We start from the raw sequence: 20173 nt of genomic DNA on the forward strand, positions 1-20173 counted from the left end.
GACTGTTAAACAATGACCTGCAGCTCCTCACAGTCCAATCCACACTAATCATGGATCCATCCCTCCATGTTTTTATACTGTCGGCTCTCTCTCTCTCCTAACCAGATTACGCCTGGCACTTGTTCAAGCCCTCTTTCACTGATTTCCCATCAGACACAGATCACTGGCTAAGGGAGTCTCTGCTAACACACCATGCTGGGGAGGGCGCAGCGTTGGGATGTTGCTCTGACTGAGGTCACACAGACACCAGGGGGAGAGTAGGGGGCGCGGAGCTCCTGGGTGACTGACTCAGAGGGGCTGGCTTGTTCTCCACTGATAGTGTGACTGAACTGAGAAACAGCAAATTAGTGTGGATGTGTATCAGCAATGATGTAAGAGATAAAATAACTACAGCTGTGGGCTGGATAAAGACCAGAAAGAGAGACAGACAGAGACAGAGAGACAGACAGAGACAGAGAGACAGACAGAGAGAGAGAGAGACAGAGAGAGAGAGAGACAGACAGACAGAGAGACAGAGAGACAGAGAGACAGAGAGACAGAGAGACAGAGAGACAGAGAGACAGAGAGACAGACAGAGAGACAGAGAGACAGAGAGACAGAGAGACAGAGAGACAGAGAGACAGAGAGACAGAGAGAGGCACCACTGCCCCAGAACCAATTCTGATAATTTTCCAGGAAAGCAGGTGATGCTCACACACTGCAGTGAACACAGAAGGTGTTGGGTCCAGGTGTCGGGTCCTATGTTTGGTCCTGGTCTTGGGTCCTGTGTTTGGTCCTGGTGTTTGGTCCTGGTGTCGGGACCCGTGTTTGGTCCTGGTGTCGGGACCCGTGTTTGGTCCTGGTGTCGGGACCTGCGTTTGGTCCTGCCTTCACCAAGCTGCTGTGGGGAAGCTGGAATGACTGGAAGAGCCAAAATCCCACTGAGGCTGTGACACAAACACTGAAAGTAACAAACAAAACAAAGAAGTGGCCAAGGACTGGTAAACCGCGGAGAGTTGTTGAGAGGGGGAATTGTTTTCTCCCTGTTCTGGGGTGTGGTGCCAGAGCTGGGGTCTGTGGGCTGCTGCTGCCTCTCTCTGCAATGTCAAGCGCAGACAGTGAGTGTAAAGGTGATGTGGCGAAGCATTGCTGGGTGCTGGTAAACACACTGCCGGCCATGGAGACTGACGGGCTCCTGAGCACGTGCTATCCCCATGTCACTTCCACGTGTGAGTGCAGGCAGCGTGTCTTGGCAGGCTGGGAGACTGAGAGAAACAATGCAATGGGAGTCACCGGGTGGGTCAGGAGTCGGAACTGGTGGACTTTCCCCTGCCCTGCTCCAGCCTCGGGTGCTGAGGTCAACTCAGATCCGGGCAAATGCCGACCACAGAGGTGAATGACTGACATCATGGAGCATCACTCCTCTTCTGACTGTGCGGTGCTGGGTCGGTGGGGGAGGAGGAAACCTCTCAGAGTTCAGGGCACTGACACAAGTGATCGCGAGAAACTCTTCTCCTCCTTTGTTCAGCCTGTGGTGTCCCCACCTGCTGAACGAGAAGAGAGGAACTGTGTTAACCCCAGACTTTGCTCTGGATTCCTCTTCCAACTCTCTTTCGACTGACTCCCATGGGGATATGTTAAAAGCCACAGGAGAAGTAACCACAGACATTCAATCTGTAATAGCACAACATTATTATAACATTTCAGGGAGACAGGAACAAAGTATTAAAAGTGGTTTTCAACAAAACATTCCTGAATTGAACAGAACATTGCTGGTCCAAGCTGAGGTACAATGGTGAACCAAAGCTGGAAACCATGCCGTAACAACATCTGCCGGAACCTTCTGGAATTGTATTGCTGATATGTGTGGGAACAGGAGCGATGGAGACACGGAGGGGCTTTCTGTTCTTCCAGTGAACAAGAAAACCCTCTCTCAGGCTGCTCCCATTCCTGATCTCACACACCAATGATTCACCAAATCCTGCTGCTCACTCATTCATGGGTCAACAACTGGCAAACATCTGGTGCCCGTATCATGGAACACATCTCAGGTGCTTCACAGAAGCCCAGTGACACACTAATAGCGAGCCAGAGTTCACCATCGTCAGCTGGCTGGAGATGAGACAGCCTCCTCTACTGTTTCCTTCATCTATTCAGTGAAAGCAACATCTGCTCCCCCTCGAAACCACTTCACTGGTTCCCCTGGTCCATGAAGAGAGAGGAACCTGCAGGTGGAGATGTGTGGATTGCTTGTGACACCAGTCAAAGCTGACGTAGAGACTGTGAGCTGCCAGCATTGTGTAACGGCCTCACCACTTCCCATCTCTTACAAAAACACTTGCTATGTGTTGCACATTCCAAAGAAATTGCTGCCTTCATATAAAACATAAATAGCACAGAATAATGCCACACTGTATATTCAACGGTCTATTGGAACAGATTATCATGCGTTCAACTGTGATCAGCCACAGGTTTGGAAACAGACAAAAGCTGCTTTGGCCCGGTATCGAAAGGTCCGTGTTAACAGGAAGTTGAATGCAGAGAGAGCTCAGAGGCTCCAGTGGTAGCCCCCACATTCCCAAATGGTCCAAGGTGATTGAATAAAGTTTGAGGGTATACAGATCAACACTGCAGGACAATAAAACTCTTCGTGCTTCTATCTTCACCACAGAATCTCCGGACAGTCCGAAAATCCACGTCCTGGCCCAGAAAACAAATCTGTGCTCCTCCTTCTTCACCATTTTACTTTAGCACAGACTGTCGTTCTTTGGTAAGATCAGGAAGTACGTTGGAAACCCACCCTTTGCATGGCTAAGTATGTGTGCCCCATGCTGACCGGTGCTTTGGTTGGACAGGACAGCTGGTGAGGGAAAGGGTTGGGGCCAACAGACACAGATGGAGTTCTCCACATCTCACACGGTTATTCCTTTCCCCTGCTGAGCTAGCAGTGGGGAACACTCCCTCATGCGAACACATAACTGGCCCTTGGTCCAGGGATTCTGCAGTGAGAGGGGCACAAAGTCATCCTGCAACCACTTCTCCGTGTTGTCCATGGACAAGACCAGGCCAAAGTGTTCCAGCTGGTCTTCTCTGTAAAGCAGGGCTTCTGGCCTTCCACTCATCCTCTTCACTGCCTCATTCGTCTCCCTTATCACCAACCTCACAATCTCCCGTGCAGATGTGCTGCTACTGACACACAGCTGGAAGAGCAGAAACAAGGTGGTTAGGGACAAGGCCTGAGCTCTGAGGGCTTGCTGCAAAGTGGAACTGAGCAAGTGTCCATGAACTCAGAAGCTTCAGGACCACAACACAAACCGGAATGAAATGGGCTGCCAGGGGTGGGGTTGGAGGCAGATACGACAGAGGGGTGCAAGCGGTTCTTAGACAGGCATACGGATGTGCAGAGAATGGAGGGGTATGGACAATATGTAGTTAGAAGGGATTAGTTTAGTATTTAATTATTAGTTTAATTAGTTTGCCACAACATGGTGGGCCAAAGGCCTGTTCTTGTGCTATACTGTTCTATGTTCTAAAACCCAGGCAACCATCTCATGCCCCAATACTGGGATCATTGAATGGTGCACAACAACAGCCAGACCACGAGACATAGAGTGATACAGCATGGAAACATCCCCTTGGCCCAACTCATCCATACCGACCAAGGTGTCAATTTAAGCTAGTCCCATTTTCACATCCCGTAACCACTTCTCAGTGTTGTCCACGGACAAGCCCGGACCCAAGTGTTTGACCCATATTCCTCTAAACCTTTCCTATCCATGCACCCGGATGTTGTTATTGTCCCTGCCTCAACCACCTCCTCTGGCAGTTCATTCCATACATGGACCACGCTCTGCGCGAAAAAGTTGTCCCTCAGGTTCCCATTAAATCTTTCCCCTCTCACCTTAAACCTGTGCCCTCTAGTTCTTAATTCCCCAACCCTGGGAAAACGACTGTGCGCATTCACCCTATCAGTGCCCCTCATGATTTTATACACCTCTATACAGTCGCCCCTCATTCTCCTACATTCCACTGAATAAAGTCCCAGCCTGTCCAACCTCTCCCTATGATTTGGTCTCTTGAGTCCTGGCAACATCGTCATAAATCTTCTCTGCATTCTTTCCAGCCTCTTGAAAACCCAGACACACCTCATCCAGGTTTCCCTGCACTGTTCACATCTCGAACTCCAGCAGATCAGTCAAACCCAATTTCCCTCTCACAGATCTGTGCTGACTCTGCACAATCCTGTCATTCTTTTCAAGTTGTTCTGTCATTACATCCTTCATTACAGACTCCACCATTTCCCCACTACTGACATCAGGCTGACAGTTGGTAGTTACGTCTTCTCTTAAACAGTGAGGTCACGTGTTCTCGTCTGATCCACAGGACTGATTCCAGGATCTCTAGAACCCAGAAAGATGACAAACATAGTATCCACTTCCCCTGAAGACAAAACAGAAAATGCTGGAAACACTCAGCAGGTCAGGCAGCATCTGTGGAGAGTTCTGATGAAGTGTTGCAGACCCGAAACATTGAATGTTTCTCTTCCCACACATGCTGCCTGACCTGCTGAGTGTTTCCAGTATTGTCTGATTTGGCTTCAGACTTCCAGCATCTGCAGTATTTTGACTTTCATCTCTAACGTCACCTCCTTCAAAGGTCTGAGGTGTAGATCACTGGGTCCTTGGGATTCATCACTCTCTCAAGCTCAAACATGTCTGTCCTGCTATTCTTGGACTAATCCTCATTTCCTTCAGTTGCTCATTCTCACGAGATTCTCTGATGTTGTTGCAGGTTTTGTGTGTCTGCCATGAAGATGGAAGCAAAGTACTTGCTGAATTCCTTTGTCATTTCCTTGTTCCCCATTATAACCTGCCTGTCTCTGTGAGAGCCCCAGATTCTTTACGCGTCTACGACATCTCTTACAGTCCACTTTTATCTTTCTGCTCAGTCTAATCTCATTTCCATCCTGGATTTCTTCCTTAGTTTCTTGGTCCTCTTTGACTGAGTTCTAACCTACTCCCAACCTCAGCCTTACTGCTCTTTCTGGCCAACTTAAAAACCTTTTCCTTGGATTCAACACAATCTTTCATTTCTTTTGTCACGGATCAATCATTGTTTTCTGTTCAGTTGCTGTGCCTTAAAGACATATATTTACATAAAACAGGGCAGAAACAGGTCCTTTTGGCCCACAACATCTGTGCTGAACATGATGCCAAATTAAACTGAAGTTCTTCTGCCTGTGCATAATCCATCTCCGTCCATGCTCTACATGTCATGTGTCTGTCTAACAACCTCTTAAATACGATATTTCTTTCACACCTGGTGCATTATTTCTTTAACTGCCAACGATTGCCACTCGACTGACACACCTTCTGATGTGCCCTCTCTGCCACCCACAGCCAACTCTCCTCTCGCACCTGCATAGTTCCTTTCATTCTGATCTAAGAGTACTTTACTCTGTATATTAAGGGTAAAAGAATAATCAGGGAGAGAGTGGGGCCCTTTAGGTTCAACAGGGCAATCTGTGCATGGAGCCAGCAGGTACGGACGAGGTCCTGAATGAACACTTTTCATCAGTATTCACAAAGGAAATGGACTTTGTAACAAGAGGGTTCAGCAAGGGTTCAGATAAAATGTTGGCACAACATTGTGGGCCAAAGGGCCTGTACTGTGCTGTAGTGTTCTATGTTCAAAGGGGAAGGTGAAATTCTAGTGCAAGCCTCCATAGATAAAGAGGAGGGACTCACTACCTTAGCAGAGTTAAAGGTGGAGAAATCCCCAGGGCTGGATGGGATTTACCCCAGGCTGCGATGGGAGGCCAGGGAAGAGATTGCTGGTGCTCTGGCTGAGAACTTCACATCTTTGCTGACCACAAGGAGGTAACAGATGACTGGACGACGGGCAGCAGGGAAAAGCCTGGTAATTATGGACCTGTGAGCCTATGGTAGGGAGGTTATTGGAGACAATTCTGAGGGACAGGATTAATGATCACTTGGAAAGGCAGGGACTGATCAGTGACAGCCAACATGGCTTTTCAAGCACATATCTCTTTGACCAAGCTGACTGATTTTTTGAAGAGGTAACAAAGTGTATTGAGGAGGGCACTGCAGTCATAGTTTACATGGGCTTCAGTAAGGCCTTCAACAAGGCCCCACACAGGAGATTGGTCCAAAAAGTTAGGGTCCATGGGGTCCAGAGCAGGTTGGTAAACTGGATCCAGAATTGGCTTGGTGATAGGAAACAGAGGGGGATGGCAGGATTGGAGGTCTGTGACTTGTGGTGTTCCACAAGGATTGGTGCTGGGACTCTTGCTGTTTGTCACGTACGTGGATGATTTGGATGTGGATGTGGGAGGTATGATCAGTGAGTTCATAGATAACACGAAGATCGGTGGAGTTGGAGATAGTGTGGAGGGTAGTCCAAGGTCACAGGGTGAAATGGGCTGAGAAATAGATGGAGTTCAATCCAGAGGGATGCCAGCTGATGCATTTTAGAACATAGAACACAGAACACTACAGCACAGTACAGGCCCTTCGGCCCACAATGTTGTGCCGACATTTTATCCTGCTCTAAGATCTATCGAACCCTTCCCTCCCACATAGCCCCCCATTTTCACTTCATACTGTCTTCATTTTCTGTGAACGTCGCTGAGAAAACTCCGCATCACAGTCAGTTTCACTTAGAACGTAGAACAGTACAGCACAATACACACCCTTCAGCCCACAATGTTGAGCCGACTTTTAAACCTCACCTAATACTATCTAACCCCTTCCTCCCACATATCCCTCTATTTTAAATTCCTCCATATGATTATCTAGTAATGTCTTGAATTTGACCAATGTACCTGCCTCCACCAACCCCCCAGGCAGCGCATTCCATGCCCCAACCACTCTCTGGGTAAAAAACCTTCCTCTGATATATCCCTTGAACTTCCCACTCATTACGTTAAAGCCATGCCCTCTTGTATTGAGCATTGGTGCCTTGGGAAAGAGGCACTGGCTGTCTACTCTATCTATTCCTCTTAATATTTTGTATACCTCTATCATGTCTCCCCTCATCCTCCTCCTTTGTAAAGAGTAAAGCCCTAGCTCCCTTAGTCTCTCCTCATAATGCATACTCTCTAAACCAGGCAGCATCCTGGTAAATCTCCTCTGCACCCTCTCCAATGCCTCCACATCCTTCCTATAATGAGGTGACCAGAACTGGACACAGTACTCTAAGTGTGGTCTAACCAGAGTTTTGTAGAGCTGCATCATCACCTCGCGGCTCTTAAACTCAATCCCTCGATTTATGAAAGCTAACATCCCATAAGCTTTCTTAACTACCCTATCCACCTGTGAGGCAACTTTCAGGGATCTGTGGATATGGACTCCCAGATTCCTCTGCTCCTTCACACTACCCAGAATCCTGCCATTAACTTTGTGCTCTGCCTTGGAGTCTGTCCTTCCAAAGTGTACCACCTCACGCTTCTCCGGATTGAACACTATCTGCCACTTCTCAGCCCAGCTCTGCATCCTATCAATATCCCTCTGTAAGCTTCGACAGCCCTCCACACTATCCACAACCCTACTGATCTTTGTGTCATCTGCAAACTTGCTAACCCAGCCTTCCACCCCCTCATATAAGTTGTTAATAAATATCACAAAAAGTAGAGGTCCCAGAACCGATCCCTGCGGGACACCACTAGTCACAGCCCTCCAATCCGAATGCACTCTCTCCACCACAACCCTCTGCTTTCTACAGGCAAGCCAATTCTGAATCCACACGGCCAAGCTTCCCTGGATCCCTTGGCCTCTGATCTTCTGAAGAAGCCTACCATGCAGAACCTTGTCAAATGCCTTACTAAAATCATGTAGACTACATCCACTGCACTACCCTCATCAATCTGTCTGGTCATCTCCTCAAAGAACACTATAAGGCTTGTGAGACATGATCTGCCCTTCACAAAGCCATGCTGACTGTCTCTGGTCAGACCATGATTCTCTAAATGACCATAGATCCTATCTCTAAGAATCCTTTCCAACAGCTTGCCCACCACAGACATAAGGCTCACTGGTCTATAATTCCCTGGACTACCCCTACTACCTTTTTTGAATAAGGGGACAACATTTGCCACCCTCCAATCCTCCGGTACCATTCCCGTGGACAACGAGGACTCAAAGATCCTAGCCAAAAGCTCAGCAATCTCCTCCCTCACCTCAGGGAGCATCCTGGGGAATATTCCGTCAGGCCCCGGGGACTTATCTGGTGGCCACAAGAGGACATAGGTTTAAGGTGCTGGGGAGTAGATATAGAGGAGATGTCAGGGGTAAGTTTTTTTACTCAGAGAGTGGTGAGTGCGTGGAATGGGCTGCCGGAAATGGTGGAGGAGGCGGATACGGTAGGGTCTGTCAAGAGACTGTTAGATTGGTACATGGAGCTGAGTAAAATAGAGGGCTATGGGTAAGCCTAGTAATTTCTAGGGTAGGAACATGTTTGGCACAGCTTTGTGGGCTGAAGGGCCTGTATTGTGCTGTAATTGTTCTATGTTCTAATATTTTCTAACAGCTGCAACACATCCTCTCTCTTGATATCAACATGCTCTAGAACATTAACCTTACCAACGCTGTCCTCAGCGTCATCAAGACCCCTCTCCTTGGTGAATACTGAAGAGAAGTATTCATTTGAGGACCTCACCCACTTCCACAGCTTCCAGGCACATCTTCCCACCTTTATCCCTAATTAGTCCTACCTTTACTCACGTCATCCTTCTGCTCTTCACATAAGTGAAAAATGCCTTGAGGTTTTCCTTAACCCTATTTACCAAGGCCTTTTCATGTCCTCTTCCAGCTCTCCTCAGCCCATTCTTAAGTTCCTTCCTTGCTACCCTATATTCCTCAAGAGCCCTCTCTGATCCTTGTTGCCTACACCTTATCTATGCTGCCTTCTTCCTCCTAGCTAGATGTTCCACCTCTCTTGTCACCCACGGTTCCTTCACCCTGCCATTCCTTCTCTGCCTCACCGGGACAAATTTATCCCTAACATCCTGCAAGAGATCCCTAAACATCGACCACATCTCCATAGTACATTTCTCTTCAAAAATGTCATCCCAATTTACACTCGCAAGTTCTAGCCTTATAGCCTCATAATTTGCCCTTCCCCAATTAAATATTTTCCTGTCCTCTTTACTCCTATCCTTGTCCATGACGATGCTAAAGGTTAGGAATCAGTGATCACTGTCCCCCAAATGCTCACCCACTGAGAGATCTGTCACCTGACCCGGTTCATTACCTAATACTAGATCTAATATGGCATTCCCTCTAGTCGGCCTGTCAGCATACTGTGACAGGAGTCCGTCCTGGACACACTTAACAAACTCTGCCCCGTCTAAACCTTTGGTACTAAGCAGGTGCCACTCAGTATTTGGGAAGTTGAATACTAATTGAAGAATTAGTATTTGGGATACTAATGAGGTGAGAACATACACCATGAATGGCAGGGTCCCTGGGAGTATTGGGGAACAAAGGGACCTTCATATACAAATCCAAAGATCCTTGAAGGTCCCAGCACTGATAGATAACGTGGTTAAGAAGACACATGGGATACTGGCCTTCATTAGATAGGGCATTGAACACAAGAACAATGAGGTTATGCTCCAACTTTATAAAACATTGGTGAGATCTCACGTAGAGTACTGGGTGCATTTGTGGTCACCACACTACAGGAAGGATGTGACAGCACTGGAGAGGGTGCAGAGGAGGTTTACCAGGACATTGCCTGGGATGGAGCGGTTCAGTTATTAGGAGAGACCAGAGGGACTGGGTCTGTTCTCCCTGCAGCGGAGGGGGTTAAGAGGTTTGTAAAATTATTTGGGGCACAGAAAGGGGACACTGCAGGAAACTTTTCCCCAGATCAGTGGTCGATAAAACTAGAGGATATTTAGGGTTAGGGGGCAGAGATTCATGGGGGGATCTGAGGGGGATCTTCTTCACCCTGAGAGGGGTGAGTACCAGGAACGCACTGCCTGAGGGAGCGGTGGAAGCAGAGTCAGTGGCAGCATTGAGGGGGTGTCTGGACAAGCACTTGAATTGCTGAGAAGGCTACGTGCCGAGTACTGGAAGACGGAATGAATACAGATGGGTGCCCACTGGTCAGAATAGATATGGTGAGCCGAATGGCCTCTTTCCATGCTGTACAAATCTATGCAGGGTTGGAAAAAATTGGAACCAGTGCAGGCCCTGTGTAGCAAAGGTGTCCAAATGGGAGGTGTGGAAGAGCTGTTCGCTCTCTAGAACAATGAGCACAGACTTGATGGGCCGAAGGGCCTGCTTCTGTGCTGTACCTCTCTATGGCTCTACAACAGCCTTTCTCCTAGTTGACTCCTCACTATACTGAGCTACAAAACATCTTGGACACCTTACAGCAATTCAGCTTGCACCTTATTCCAGCAAATTTGATTTGTCAAGTTTGTATGTAAACTCATAGAACATAACAGCACAGTACGGGCCCTTTGGCCCACAATGTTGTGCCGACATTTTATCTCGCTCTAAGATCTATCTAACCCTTCCCTCCCACATAGCCCTCCATTTTTCTATCATTCATGTTTCTATCTAAGTCTCTTAAACATCCCTGATGTATCTGTCCCCACAGCCTCTGCCGGCAGTGCGTTCCACGCACCCACCACTCTCTGTGTAAAAAAAACTTACCTCTGACATCCCCCTTATACCTTTCTCCAATCACCTTAAAATTATGTTCCCTCGTGTTAGCCATTGTCGCCCTGGGAGAAAGTCTCTGACTGTCCACTTGATCTATGCCTCTTATCATCTTGTGCACCTCTATCAAGTCACCTCTCATCCTCCTTCTCTCCAAAGAGAAAAGCCCCAGCTCACTCAACCTATCCTCATAAGACATGCTCTCCAATCCAGGCAGCATCCTGGTAAACCTCCTCTGCACCCTCTCTAAAGCTTCCATATCCTTCCTACAACGAGGCGACCAGAACTTAACATAATACTCCAAGTGTGGTCGAACCAGAGTTCTATAGAGCTGCAACATAACCTCATGGCTCTTGAACTCAATACCCTGACTAATGAAGGCCAACACATCATAAGCCTTCTTAACGACCCAATGATTACTGTATTACTCTCCCATGATTACTGTATTATTCCTATTACATGCACCCCATTTTTCCTGATTTACGCCTGGCCCAATTTTACAAGCATCATTTGGTGGCCTATATACAACTCATCCTGATGTTTTCTGCCCTTTGCTATTTCCAAGCTTGACCCAGATCGATTCTAATTTGATATCCTGATCTGTCAAGAGTCATAGAGTTATACAGCACTGACCACTGCACTGACCCACTTATCTCCCTACTTATCACAGTCTGGGATGGCAATTCGAATATGCAGGAATGTAAAAAGCTGCAGAAGCTGCCCAATACATCATGGACACATCCCTCCCACCATCGGGAGTATCTACAGGAGGGGCTGCTTCAAGAAGGCAACATCCATCATCAAAGATCCCCACCATGCCGTCTTCTCGCAGCTGCCATCGGGCAGGAGGTACAGAAGCCTGAAGTCCCACACCACCAGGTTCAGGAACAGCTACTTCCTTTCAACCATTCAGTTCTTGAACCGACCGGCACAACCCTAATCAGTATATTTTAGCAACATTATGACCACTCTGATCACTTTGCACTAAAATGGACCTTGTTCTTTTTTTTGTTCTAATTGCCTTTCCTGGAAAAATTGTGTACAATTTACATTTAGTTTAGGTTTTTCTTGTGAATGCTGCTTACCTGATGCTCTGTACCTGTGATGCTGCTGCAAGTAAGTTTTTCATTGCACCTGTGCACACATGAACTTGGCAGATGACAATAAACTCGACTCTGACCACAGCACTGACCACTGCACTGATCTCCCCACTTATAAACACCACTACAGCCCCACCCTTCTATTGCTGCCCTTCTTTCCTCAGTGTTGAATACCCTGCAATGGCACTGAGATCATACCCTTTCCCTCCATTTGTGCCATAGACAGTCATAGAGCACAGAACCAGGCCCTTCAGCCAACCCTGTCTCCTCTCCATAGTGCCTTCCACATCCTTCTCCTTGGTGAATACAGATTAGGAGTATTATGTAGAATCTCACTCACATTCACTGGATTCACGCACTTGGTCCCTAATGGGACACACACTTTCCTGTCCGCCCTCTTGCTCCTGATAATAGTCTTGGGATTCTCCTTAATTTACTTGCCAACGATACTTCATGGCATCTTTTTGCTCTCCCTCTCCGACATACTCCATATTTCTCAGGGGACTAACTCGATCCCGACTGCCTACACCTGTTATATGTTTCCTTTATTCTTGATCAAATCTTCAATATCCATAGAACCATAGAACCATACAGCACAAAACAGGCCCTTCGGCCCACCGTGTCGTGCCGTCCATCAGACCACCCTCACACTACCTAACCCCTTCCTCCCGCATATCCCTCCATCTCACGTTCCTACATATGCCTATCCAACAAGCTCTTGAACCTGTTCAATGTATCTGCCTCCACCACCACCCCAGGCAGTGCATTCCATGCACCAACCACTCTTTGGGTGAAAAACCTCCCTCTGACATCTCCCCTGAACCTCCCACCCATAACCTTAAAGCCATGACCTCTCGTCTTGAGCATTGGTGCCCTGGGAAGGAGGCGCTGACTGTCTACTCTATCTATTCCTCTCAATATTTTATATACCTCTATCATGTCTCCTCTCATCCTCCTCCTTTCCAGTGAATAAAGCCCAAGCACCTTAAGCCTCTCCTCATATTCAATACTCTCCAATCCAGGCAGCATCCTGGTAAATCTCCTCTGCACCCTCTCCAACGCCTCCACATCCTTCCTATAATGAGGCGACCAGAACTGAACATAGTACTCTAAGTGTGGCCTAACTGGAGTTTTGTAAAGCTGCATCATAACCTCGCGGCTCTTAAACTCAATCCCGCGACTTATGAAAGCCAACATCCCATTGGCCTTCTTAACTGCTCTTTCCACCTGTGAGGCAACTTTCAATGAACTGTGAATACGAACCCCCAGATCCCTCTGCTCCTCCACACTGCCAAGTACCTTGCCGTTTACCCTGTACTCTGCCCTGGAGTTTGTCCTTCCAAAGTGTACCACCTCACACTTCTCCGGATTGAATTCCATCTGCCACTTGTCAGCCCAGCTCTGCATCGTATCAATATCCCCCTGTAAGCTCCGACAGCCCTCCACACTATCCACAACACCGCCTATCTTAGTGTCGTCCGCAAACTTACTAACCCAGCCCTCCACCCCCTCATCCAAGTCATCTATAAATATCACAAGAAGTAGAGGTCCCAGAACCGATCCCTGCGGGACACCACTAGTCACTGCCTTCCAATCCAAGGGCACTCCTTCCACCACAAGCCTCTGCTTTCTACATGCAAGCCAATTCCTAATCCACACAGCCAAGCTTCCTTGGATCCCTTGGCCTCTGACCTTCTGAAGAAGCCTACCATGAGGAACCTTATCAAGTGCCTTACTAAAATCCATGCAAACCACATCCACTGCACTGCCCTCATCAATCTTCCTGGTCACCTCCTCAAAGAACTCTATCAGGCTTGTGAGGCAAGATCTTCCCTTCACAAAGCCATGCTGGCTGTCCCGAATCAGTCCATGATTCTCAAGGTGTTCATAAATCCTACCCCTTAGAATCCTTTCTAACAGCTTACCCACCACAGACGTGAGACTCACCGGTCTATAATTCCCTGGCCTATCCCTATTACCTTTTTTGAACAAGGGGACCACATTCGCAACCCTCCAATCCTCCGGCACCACCCCCGTAGACAACGAGGACTCAACGATCCTTACCAGCGGTTCAGCAATCTCCTCCCTAGCCTCTCGAAGCAGCCTGGGGAAAATCCAGTCAGGCCCCGGAGATTTATCTGTCTTAATATTATTTAACAACTTCAACACATCCTCTCTCTTGATATCAACAACCTCGAGAACATTACCCCTACCAGCACTCCCTTCCGCATCATCAAGACCCCTCTCCCTGGTGAATACCGAAGAGAAGTACTCATTCAGAACTTCTCCCACTTCTGCCGCCTCCAGGCAAATTCTCCCATCTTTGTCCTTAATCGGACCTACCTTCACCCTAGCCATCCTCCTACCCTTCACGTACTTGAAAAAGGCCTTGGGATTTTCCTTAACCCTACTAGCCAATGCCTTTTCATGTCCCCTTCTAGCTCTCCTCAGCCCTTTCTTAAGTTCCTTCCTCGCTACCCTATATTCCTCACGGGCCCTGTCTGAACCTTGCTGCTTATACCTCACGTATGTTACCTTCTTCTCCCTAACTAGTCGTTCCACCTCTCTCGTCACCCACGGTTCCTTCACCCTGCCATTCCTTCTCTGCCTCACCGGGACATATTTATCCCTAACATCCTGCATAAGATCCCTGAATATCGACCACATCCCCATGGTACATTTTCCTTCAAAAAGGACATCCCAATTTACACTCCCAAGTTCTCTCCTTATAGCCTCGTAGTTAGCCCTTCCCCAATTGAAAAACCTCTTGTCCTCTCTGCACCTGTCCCTGTCCATGACAATTTTAAAGGTAATGGAGCAATGGTCACTGTCCCCCAAATGCTCACCCACCAATAGATCCTTCACTTGTCCCGGTTCATTTCCTAAAACTAGATCTAACATGGCATTCCCTCTTGTCGGCCTGCAACATACTGCGTCAGGAATCCCTCCTGGACACACTTAACAAATTCTGTCCCATCTAAACCTTTGGCACTAAGCAGGTTCCTGTCTATATTTGGGAAGTTGAAGTCTCCCATTATAATAACCCTGTTATTTCTGCTCCTCTCCAAACACTGCCTGCCAATCAGCTCCTCTATATCTCTACTGCTACCGGGGGGCCTATAGAATACTCCTAGTAGAGTAACTGCTCCTTTCTTGTTCCTTAACTCCACCCATACGGACTCTAGAGATGATCCTTCTACAACTTCCATCTTTTCCACAGCCGTAACAGTGTCCCTGACCAGTATCGCCACCCCTCCACCTCTTCTCCCCCCTTCCCTATCCCTCTTAAAACACCGAAAACCAGGAATATTCAATATCCACTCCTCTCCTGACGTCAGCCACGTCTCAGTAATAGCCACGATATCATAGTCCCCCATACTTATCCAAGCCCTCAGTTCATCCCCCTTATTCCTGACACTTCTTGTATTTAAGTAAACACACTTCAGTCCATCTACCTTACTACTTTTACAGCCTGTATTCTGCTTCTCCTTCCCCAAAGCCTCTCTACCTGTTTGATCTAACTTTTCCCCATTCCCTTCTTCCTCTGACCTACTCCTCCGGTTCCCTTCCCCCTCACAAACTAGTTTAAACCCTCCTGTACCACCCTAGCAAATCTCGCCGCAAGGATATTGGCCCCCTTCTGGTTCAGGTGTAACCCGTCCTCTCTGTACAGGTCCCACCTTCCCGAGAAGAGATCCCAATGATCCAGAAATCTAAAACCCTCCCTCCTGCACCAACTTCTCAGCCACACATTTATCTGCCACCTCCTCCTATTCCTACCTTCACTATCACGTGGCACTGGCAGCAATCCCGAGATTGCTACCTTTGAGGTCCTGTTCCTCAATTTTCTGCCTAGCTCCCTGAACTCACTCTTCAGGACCTCATCCCCCTTCCTACCTATGTCATTGGTGCCAATATGGACCACAACTTCTGGCTGCTCTCCCTCCCACTCAAGAATTCCGTGGACCCGATCAGTGACATCCCGGACCCTGGCACCTGGGAGGCAACATACCATCCGGGATTCATGCTCACTGCCACAGAACCTCCTGTCTGTTTCCCTGACTATTGAGTCCCCTATCACTACCGCATGTCTCTTTCCCACCCTTCCCTTCTGAGCAGCAGTACCAGTCCCAGTGCCAGAGACAAGGTAACTAGAGCTAGGCCCCTGCAGGTCATCCCCCTCAACAGCTTCCAAGGCAGAAAACTTGTTACTGAGGGGAACAGCCTCCGGGGCTCTCTGTCCTGTCTGCCTGCCTGACTTCTTCTTCCTCTTCCCTCCCCTGACCGTCACCGTTCTATCTGCCTCCTGAACCTCAGATGTACCTACCCTAAGGGGGGTGACTGTCACCTGATGGACCGTGTCTACATAACTCTCTCCCTCCCTTATGCTGCGCAGTGTTTGTAGCTGCGACTCCAGCTCATCAACTCTGAGCCGAAGTTCGTCCAGCCTCAAGCACTTACTGCAGATGTGGCCATCTTGGACCGCAGCAAGGTCCACCAGTTCCCACATCAAACAGCTGCAGCACACCACCATGTCCTCCATCTGACTACCTTTTTTTTTCCCTAGTTAGTCCCACCTACAAATCTATAATGACCAAAAGCTAACCCTTGCCTTTACCTACTTACCAGCTACTTACCCTCCTTGCCCCTTCACGCCGAAGCCCCTTGAGCCAAAGCCCAGAACACTCTGCTGCTACTCACTCCGCTGCCCACTCCGACGCTGCCCGCTCTCTAGGCTGTTTGCTTTTTAAGCTGCCCGCTTTGTCATCCAAAGTTTCCTAATTTGCTTTTCACCCTGACTGGAACCAGCTGCCCCTGATCTCTCACAATCTCTCTGTTAAAAGACTCCCACTTGTCAGATGTCATTTTACCCACAAATATCTGCTCCCAATCTACCTTCACCAGGTGGACACACAAGAAGATTGCAGGTGATGGAATCTGCAGCAACAAGTTTGTCAAGTTTGGAGTTTGTCAAATGTGTTCAAGAAAGTTTTCTAAATCAGTAGTATAGAGGCACCAACGAGAGAGAATGCAATACTTGATCTCCTATTAGGGAACCAGATAGGTCAGGTGACAGCAGTATGTGTAGGTGAACATTTTGGGTCCAGTGACCATAATGTCATTACTTTCAAGTTAATTACGGATAAGGACAGGTCTGGTCCTCGAGATGAGCTTCTAAATTGGAGAAAGGCCAATTTTGTGGAAATGAGAAAGGACCTAGGAAGAGTGGATTGGGATAAGTTGTTTTCTGGCAAGGATGTGTTCAGTAAGTGGAAGGCCTTCAAAGGCGAAATTTTGAGAGTGCAGAATTTGTATGTTCCTTCCAGGATTAAAGGCAAAGTTTACAGGCATAGGGAACCTTGGTTTTCAAGGGATATCAGCAATCTGGTTAAGAAAAAGAGAGAGATGTATAACAGGTATAGGCAACTAGGAACAAATGAGGTACTTGAAGAGTATAGAAAATGTAAGAAAATACTAAAGAAGGAAATCAGGAAAGCAAAAAGAAGACATGAGGTTGCTCTGGCAGATAATATGAAGGTAAACCCGAAGGGTTTCTACAAGTATATTAAGAGTAAAAGGATAGTAAGGGACAAAATTGGTCCCCTAGAAGATCAGAGTGGTCGTCTATGTGTGGAGCCTCAGGAGATGGGGGAGATCTTAAACAGTTTTTTTGCATCAGTATTTACTCAGGAAACTGGCATAGTGGATATGGAAGGAAGGGAAACAAGCACTAGTGTCATGGAACATATAGAGATTAAAGAGGAGGAGGTGCTTGCTGCTTTACAGCAAATAAGGGTAGATAAATCCCCTGGGCCTGACCTGGTATTTCCTCAGACCTTGAGAGAGACTAGTGTAGAAATTGCAGGGGACCTAGCAGATATATTTAAAATGTCCTTAGCCACTGGTGCCGTGCCGGAGGACTAGAGGGTAGCTCATATTGTTCAGTTGTTTAAAAAAGGCTCTAAAAGTAAACCAGGTAATTACAGGCCGGTGAGCCTGACATCAGTAGCAGGTAAATTATTGGAAGGTGTTCTGAGAGATTGGGTATACAGGTATTTGGAAAGCCAAGGGCTGCTCAAGGATAGTCAGCATGGCTTTGTGCGTGGTAGATCGTGTTTAACGAATCTTGTAGAGTTTTTGAGGAGTTTACCAAGAAAGTAGATGAAGGAAAGGCTGTGGATATTGTCCACATGGACTTTATCAAGGCCTTTGACAAGGTCCCTCATGGGAGCTTAGTTCAGAAGGTTCAGACACTAGGTATCCATGGAGAGGTTGTAAACTGGATTCGAAATTGCTGTGTGGGAGAAGACAGCAAGTGGTAGTGGATGATTGTTTCTCAGACTGGAGGCCTGTGACTAGTGGTGTGCCTCAGGGATCTGTGCCGGGGCCATTGTTGTTTGTTGTCTATATCAATGATCTAGATGATAATGTGGTAAATTTGATCAGCAAGTTTGCTGGTGACACTAAGATTGGAGGCGTAGTGGACAGTGAGGAAGACTTTCAAAACTTGCAGAGGGATCTGAACCAACTGGGTCTGGAAAAATGGGCCAGAAAATGGCAGATGGAATTTAATGCAGACAAGTGTGAGGTGTTGCATTTTGGAAGGACAAATCAAGGTAGGACATACGCAGTAAATGGTAGGGTACTGAGGAGTGCGGAGGAACAGAGGGATCTGGGAGTTCAGATACAAAATATCCTGAAAGTGGGATCACAGGTAGACAGGGTTGTAAAAAAGGCTTTTGGCATCCTGGCATTCTTAAATCAAAGTATTGAGTACAGGAGTTGGGATGTTATGGTGAGGTTGTATAAGACATTGGTGAGGCCAAATTGGAGTATTATGTGCAGTTCTGGTCACCTAACTATAGGAAGGATGTCAGTAAGATTGAAAGAGTGCAGAGGAGATTTACTAGAATGTTGCCAGCTCTTCAAGAGTTGAGTTACAGGGAAAGATTGAACAGGTTAGGACTTTATTCCTTGGAGCGTAGAAGAATGAGGGGAGATTTGATAGAGGTTTACAAAATGATGAGAGGCATAGACAGAGTAAATGCAAGTAGGCTCCTTCCACCTAGATTAGGGGAGATAAGTACGAGAGGAGATGGCTTTAGGTTGAAAGGGGAAAGATTTAGGGGGAACATTAGGGGGAACTTCTTCACTCAGAGAATGGTGGGTGTGTGGAACGAGCTGCCAGCTGATGTAGTAAATGCGGGCTCACTCTTAAGTTTTAAGAATAAATTAGATAGATACATGGATGGGAGAGGTCTGGAGGGTTATGGACTGGGTGCAGGTCAATGGGACTAGCGGAATAACGTTTCAGCACAAACTAGAAGGGCCAAATGGCTTGTTTTCTGTGCTGTAGCGTTCTATGGTTCTAACAAACTGATGCAGGGTCTCAACCTGAAACATTGACCTTCTCTCTGGGTCCATGGAAGCTGCCTGACCAACTGAGTTCCTCCAGCAGTTTGTTACTTCTGCCAAGCCCTCCCTTACACTATTGAAATCAGTCTCCCCCAGTTCAGGACCTTAATGTGAGGTCCAATTTTTCCCTTTCTAAAAACTACCTTGAAAGTTACAGAATTATGGTCTCTGTTTCCAAAGTGCTCCCCCACTGACACTTCCACTACCTGGCCAGTTTTATTTCCTAAACTAAGGTTGAGTACTGCCCCATCTCAAGCAGGACTATCCACATATTGTCTCAAAACGTTTTCTTGGATGCACTTAACAAATTCTACTTGCGCTGAGGCAATCCAGGCCAACATAACTTTCAATAAGGTGAGGCACAAAAGATTTATCCATAAGATAAGGATGCATGGAGTTGGGGGAAGGTATTAGCATGGATAGAGGATTGGTTAACCAATAGAAGGCAGAGAGTTGGGATAAATGGGTGTTTCTCTGGTTGGCAGTCAGTGGTGAGCGGGGCGCCGCAGGGGTCGATGCTGGGCCTGCGACTGTTCATGATATACATTAATGATTTGGAAGAGGGAACAGAGTGTAGCGTATCTAAGTTTGCTGATGACACCAAATTGAGTGGAAAAGCAAATTGTGCAGAGGATGCGGAGAGTCTGCAGAGAGAGGTAGATAGGTTAAGTGAGTGGGCAAGGGTCTAGCAGATGGAGTACAATGTTGGTAAATGCGAGGTCATCCACTTTGGAAGGAAAAATAGAGGATATCAGATTATTATTTAAATGGTGAAAGATTGCAGCATGCTGTTGTGCAGAGCGACTTGGAAGTGCTTGTGCATGAATCTCAAAAGGTTGGTTTGCAGGTGCAACAGGTAATCAATAAAGCAAATGGAACGTTGGCCTTCATTGCTGGAGGGATTGAATTTAAGAGCAGGGAGGTTATGCTGCAACTGTACAGGGTACTGGTGAGGCCACACCCGGAGTATTGTGTGCAGTCTGGTCT

General features: G+C 47.4%; 1 protein-coding gene across 1 annotated transcript in view; it reads right to left on the minus strand.

The window, feature by feature from the left end:
• Nucleotides 1–738: 738 nt before the first annotated feature.
• LOC127573195 (ankyrin repeat and fibronectin type-III domain-containing protein 1-like) overlaps nt 739–20173 on the minus strand; it is a 141391-nt gene continuing 121956 nt past the window's right edge. The window contains exons 20-21 of the mRNA XM_052021192.1: nt 2896–3179; nt 739–940 (exon numbers count right to left, since the gene is read on the minus strand). Of these exons, the coding sequence (XP_051877152.1) occupies nt 739–940; nt 2896–3179 (486 nt within the window). The remainder of the gene's footprint in view (nt 941–2895; nt 3180–20173) is intronic.

The sequence above is a fragment of the Pristis pectinata genome, chromosome 8 (assembly GCF_009764475.1).
Source record: "Pristis pectinata isolate sPriPec2 chromosome 8, sPriPec2.1.pri, whole genome shotgun sequence".
Classification (NCBI taxonomy): Eukaryota; Metazoa; Chordata; class Chondrichthyes; order Rhinopristiformes; family Pristidae; genus Pristis; species Pristis pectinata.